The sequence below is a fragment of the Emiliania huxleyi genome, assembly GCF_000372725.1.
Source record: "Emiliania huxleyi CCMP1516 unplaced genomic scaffold EMIHUscaffold_229, whole genome shotgun sequence".
NCBI lineage: Eukaryota > Haptophyta > Isochrysidales > Noelaerhabdaceae > Emiliania > Emiliania huxleyi.
This window is the reverse complement of record NW_005200342.1, coordinates 171,447-177,301: the sequence shown is the minus strand read 5'-3', so window position 1 is coordinate 177,301 and position 5,855 is coordinate 171,447. Positions and strand designations below refer to the sequence as shown.

The 5,855-nt window shown below is 68.2% G+C and overlaps 1 protein-coding gene across 1 annotated transcript in view; it reads right to left on the bottom strand.

The window, feature by feature from the left end:
* Positions 1-5,133: 5,133 nt before the first annotated feature.
* EMIHUDRAFT_430087 (hypothetical protein) overlaps positions 5,134-5,855 on the bottom strand; it is a 5,741-nt gene continuing 5,019 nt past the window's right edge. Inside the window, exon 16 of the mRNA XM_005779688.1 lies at positions 5,134-5,664. Within this exon, the coding sequence (XP_005779745.1) occupies positions 5,196-5,664 (469 nt within the window). The 3' untranslated portion in view covers positions 5,134-5,195. The remainder of the gene's footprint in view (positions 5,665-5,855) is intronic.

Sequence of the window (5,855 nt, the reverse complement as noted above, 5' to 3'; positions counted from 1 at the left end):
TCCGCCATTGGGCGACTCCGTTACGGGCTCTGTGCGCCCTGAGGAGGGCGAGAGCACGTCGTTAGGCGCTGGTGGGGAGGGGTGGGGAGGGGTGGGGAGGGGTGGGGAGGGGTGGGGGGAGGGGTGGGGAGAGGTGGGGAGGGGGAGAGGCACCACGCGTAGAGGACGAAGCAGAAGGCGAAGACGAGCCGGTCCTCGACGTTCTCGCCGGCGCCCGTCATGACGGTGCCGAGCTGCTGCGAGTTGATGATTGCGTAGTAGCCGTACGTGAAGACGGACGACCAGGCGAGCCACAGCAGGTAGGGCGGGATGGCGGCGATCGGGAGGAAGAAGCCGCAGACGTTCTGGTAGAGGAGCACCGCGCAGCCGAAGGCGGTGGTGGCGGCGCCGAGCCCGGGCATGAGCGTGGTGATGAGCATGGCGACCTATGTAGGCACGGGTGTGCAAGGGGGGAGGATGGTAGGGAGCCGGAGGAGGGGGGGGGGGGGAGGGGGGAGGGGGGGGGAGGGGCGAGGTGCGGCCAGCCTCCCGACCGGCGAGATATGGGGAGATATGGGGAGATATGGCGAGGTGCGGCCAGCCTCCCGACCGGCGAGATATGGGGAGATATGGGGAGATATGGCGAGGTGCGGCCAGCCTCCCGACCGGCGAGATATGGGGAGATATGGCGAGATATGGCGAGGTGCGGCCAGCCTCCCGACCGGCGAGATATGGGGAGATATGGGGAGATATGGCGAGGTGCGGCCAGCCTCCCGACCGGCGAGATATGGGGAGATATGGGGAGATATGGCGAGGTGCGGCCAGCCTCCCGACCGGCGAGATATGGGGAGATATGGCGAGATATGGCGAGGTGCGGCCAGCCTCCCGACCGGCGAGCCGGCGCGGTGAACTGGCTCGGGTCTCGGGGGAGAGCTCGGGCAATCTCGGGGAGATCTCGGGCAATCTCGGCGAGATCTCGGGCAATCTCGGGGAGATCTCGACCGCGGAGCCGGCGAAGCCCATCCCAATCTCGGGGAGATCTCGGGCAATCTCGTCGGATCTCGACCGCGGAGCCGGCGAAGCCCATCCCAATCTCGGGGAGATCTCGGGCAATCTCGGGGAGATCTGGACCGCGGAGCCGGCGAAGCCCATCCCGAGCTCGGGCAATCTCGGGGAGATCTCGGGCAATCTCGGCGGATCTGGACCGCGGAGCCGGCGAAGCCCATCCCGAGCTCGGGCAATCTCGGCGAGATCTCGGGCAATCTCGGGGAGATCTCGACCGCGGAGCCGGCGAAGCCCATCCCGCCGGTGGCGAAGGCGGCGGCGAGGTAGGCCGTGGCGTCGAGGCGGAGCTGGCCGAGGAAGTAGAAGCAGGGCGTGTAGTAGACCGCCTTGACCGCCTCCGTGAGCCCGAGCTTTACCAGGCAGACCAGGTGCCTGAGTGAGGAGGAAGGACTGGTGGCTCAGAGTGGGATCATCCGGTGCGCCGCGTGCCGAGCCAGGCGGAGTCCCAGGCGAGGACTGAGTCGCCGCGCGCTCGTGCGAGGGGAGACGTGGCGAGATGGGGAGAAGTGTGGCGAGATGTGGTCAGATGTGGGGAGACGTGGTCAGATGTGGCGAGATGTGGCGAGATGTGGGGAGATGTGGGGAGATGTGGGGAGATGTGGGGAGGTGTGGGGAGGTGTGGGGAGATGCGGGGAGATGTGGCGAGATGTAGGGAGATGTGGGGAGGTGTGGGGAGGTGTGGGGAGATGTGGGGAGATGTGTGGGGAGATGTGGGGAGATGCGGGGAGATGTGGCGAGATGCATCGCAGAGCAGGCGTTCGCTCCGTGCTCGCGCGCGAAGAAGCGCTTGTCCGCGATGATGGTCGGGACGAAGACCGCCTCGTTGATGAAGAGCGCGTTGACGACGAGGAAGAGGAAGCCTACCGCGCCACCCACGCCGCTGAGCCCGCACACCGGATTCGACACCTCTGGAGGTAGGGGAGGAAGAGGAGGCCGCGGTGCGCAAAGTCAACGTTGGTGCGCGCCACCAGCGCCTAACGCCGTGCACGCGCACACCTCAGGGCGGGGGGGGCGGGGAAGGCAGCCGCGTGGCGGCGGAGTGGTACACAGCCGAGTGCGCCTCCTCTCGAGCGCTAGTTGGACGGACAAGAGCACGCGCTCCGCTTCCAAAGCCGCGTGTCCGCCTCTAGGGACCGGCTGCTCCGGTGGTGTGCCGGTGTGCGTGCTAATCTGCGCCAGTCCGCGCCCTCGTCGTGCCCCGTGGGCTGTGAGAGAGGCGCGTGTGTTTGAAGCATTCGAGGGGCCACGGCGCCTGGCCGCACTCCGCCACGTCGTCGGCCACGGTGTATCCGCCGTCGGCGCTGTCTGCCATGTCCAAGTGGCAGACGCACCCCTGCACCCCGTCGCCGCTACCGAGGTTCGCCGAGCAGCCCATGTCGTCGCGGTAGACGGAGGCGGGCTGCGCGTCGAGCGGCGGCTGCGCGACGAGGGGAGGGAAGGGGAGGGACACTTCTCCACACACACACACACACACAGAGTGTGGTGGGGCGAGGGCCAGGCGACCCTCGCGTCTCCACACCGGGACACTTCCTAGACACTTCCTAGACCTCGCGGCTCCACACCGGGACACGGGCGGGAGCCGGCACGGCATCTCAGAGCGCAAGGCCCAACGCACGCTGGGTGAGCGGGCCTGCGCGACGAGGAGGTACGTGGAGGCGTTGAGGGCGAGCACGAAGCCGTTGAGGACCTGAGAGGAGCGGGGTGCCGCGTCGTGAGCCAGCCTCCTCCAGGAATGGCGCGAGGGACGAGGCTGCACTGAAGCCCACCCAAGTGAACTTGTACCCAAAGTCGCGCAGGTCCAGCGTCCACTGCCTCCGCACGAGCACACCGACCTGGTGCAGCAGCGGGTTTGGGTAGCCGCCGCCGCCGCCGCCGCCGCAGCAGCCGCCGCGCCCCTCCTCCTCCTGCGGCGCCTTGAGCGACTGGGCCGCCAGGTCCGCCAGCGCGGGATGGCGGCCGATCTCGACCGAGTCGATCTCCGCCTCGATCTCGCGCCTACCGCACGGCCCACGGGACTGAACCCACGCTGGGTTCGGCACGGCGGAGGTATGGGACGCGTCGCATCTCGCGCCGGAGGTCCGACTCTGCGAAGCGCGCCACCAAGTCGACCGCCTCGCCGCCGTCCTCGTCCGCGTCCGCCTCCTTGGTGTGCGTGAGGTCGACGACCACATCGGCGGGGTTCACCTGCCGGGGGGACAACGCGTCTCGGACACGCCGTGCAGACGTGTCCCGACGCAATGTCTCGACGGCCCACGGCGGCGCGAGCTCACCGACGGCGGGCATGGCACGCCGCAGCCGCGAAGAAAGTCGGGCACCTGCGAGTCCACTGGCACCCTCCCCGCCAGAGCCGTCGCCTCCAAGCGTGGGTTCAGTCCCGTGGGTGGTGCAGTAGACAGTGCGGGGCACCTGCGCCACCGGCCCGCAGTACATCGTCTCGCCCGCCTTGACCAGCAGCAGCTGGTGGAAGAGCCGGAACGTCTCGGCGCGCGGCTGGTGGATGGTGCAGGCGAGGGTGCGGCCGCGGTCCGCGAAGCGGCGGAGCGCCGCGACCACCTAGCAGCGCGAAGGCACTCGCATCCGCATGGCAGGGCGCGCCGCCGGCGTGCCTTGCGAGCAGCAGCGGCCGCGCACCGAGATCTCGCCGGGCGAGGAGCGAGGTGGTCGGGTGCGCGGGCCACGTAATCGGCGACGGGCGCGGATCCGGCCCACCTCAGGCGTGCAAGCACAGCGGCGACGGAGGAGCGCAAGCGGCGCTTCGAGAGCCGCGGCAGCAGGCAGACGGCGCCGACGAGCGGTCCGGCGCCCTGCCGTGACGGGAGGGTACACACATGGAGGGGCTCGCTGACCGCGGCCGCGGCGAGAGGGCTGAGAGATGGCGGAAGCGGTGCCGGCGAGCAGTGGGGCTCTCAGCGCCCGTCCGGCCGGTAAGAAGAAAAACAAGCTGGATCGCTGCCGGGGTGAGTTTTCTTTCTTTCTTTTGGGGGCATTAAAGCCCTTTTTTCTTGGTTCCCACCCTCTTGGATTCGCCAGGCTTCCAGGGTACGACGGCTCTGAAAGGCGGCGCCGGCGGGCGTTCGCGCCAAAATAGATGCACCGCGGTTGGTTTGCATCTTGAAAGGCGGCGCCGGCGGGCGTTCGCGCCAAAATAGATGCAAACCAACCGCGGTTGGTTTGCATCTTCTAAAAAGAAATTCATTCGGCTGATGAGGCCACGGTGCAGAAGAATCAATTTTGGGTCCGACTCTGCATCCTGCATCCTGCATGCTGCACATACAGACACTAAACATTTTGGGCTGGGTTCTGCATTCCTGCATTCTCTGCATCTGCATCCTGCATATTCAGAGAAATACGGAATGTAGAATTTTACGGAATGTACCTAGAATCAGCCCGTCTATGCGCAGACGAGGCTAATCCATGCAGTCCAGACTGCAACCTGCATGCTATACAAGAGTGCGACATTTCAGTGCAATCCCTGGTGCAAAGGAACGTCGAGCGTCGTGCGTGCCAGTGGGGCGATGTCTGCTCTCTCGCCGGAGAGCTCTGGCACACCGCTCACCCCGCCGCGCCCACACGCCGCGCAACGTTATGGCAACGACACGGGTCGACGGGAGTGTGTAAAGGCTGCCCTAAAGATCCGAGAGCGGCCGCGGACTTTTGGAGGACTCACCCAGATAAGTTTAAGTAACGCACACAGCCGCTCCTGGAACTGCAGCTAGGTGAGACATGCAATCACGCCCCCAGCGCGGCGGCGCCTGGCGGCGGCGTGAGTCCGCGCGGTGCGTGCGAGAGAAGGAGCGTGGTCCCGCGCGCATGCTGCGGCGAGGCGAGGTCTGAGGAGAGAGGAAGGCGGAGGGGTGCTGGGCCGGGACTGGAGCGTCGGGCTGAGCGAGGTGGCGCCGCTCTCGCGTGGAGAGCTGTCCCGGTGAGGTACTGATGAGAGGGTTTGGGGGTTGGGCGGGGAAGGGGGGGGGGGGGGGGTCGTACTGGCGGCTGCGCTCGGCGCGGCAGCTCACCCCGGCGCGCGGCCCCACGTGCTCTGACCGAGGTGTGGCGGCGGCGAGAGCGGCGCGGCGGCGCGGGCGGCGTCGTCGTGCATCATGACCAGCTGCGCGCGCACCTTGGCTCAGTGAGGAATGGAGTGAGGAGGCAGTTCAGCGCCGCCGTTGCACGAACACCAGCCGCGCGCGCGCCTGGTCCAGCGTCCTCCGCAGCGGCGAGAGAGGGTACTGCCCGCGCAGCGCCGCGGCGCCGTCGCCGCGTGACGTGTCGGCGCCGGCGACGACGTCGCGCACCTTGCTCCAGCGCGACGGCGTCGACGTGGCCGACGCCGGCGTGGCGAGCCCGCCCCGCCGCTTGCTGCTTGACTTTGGCGTCGGTGGAGCGGAGGGCAGCTCGTCGGGCGGCGTCACCGGAGGGGGGCGCAAGTCCGCGATCGCGGCCGTCGCGCCGAGCGGGGGCGACGGCGACGGGGCGGCGGCGGCGCCGCCACCCGCCGCGGCGGCGGCGGCGGCCGCGCGTCGGGTCTGCGCGCTGCGCGGCCCGTCGGGGCCCAGGTATGTTGCGTGGTGGGAGGAGTAGGCGCGAGTGATGGCGTAGGCGACGCCGTGGAAGAGGAAGCACCTGCGGAGCGCGCATGTGCGCCCGACGTGGGGCTTGCGTGCGCGCGCCATCCGCCTCCAGGCGACGCGCGCGGGGAAGGTTGGAGGTGCGGGGAGAGGTGGCGAGATGTTGGAAGATCTGCGGAGATTGACCAGCTCTAGATAGAGTCGAGATTCTTGCCGAGACGATCCCCGAATCGCGCAGGTTGTTCT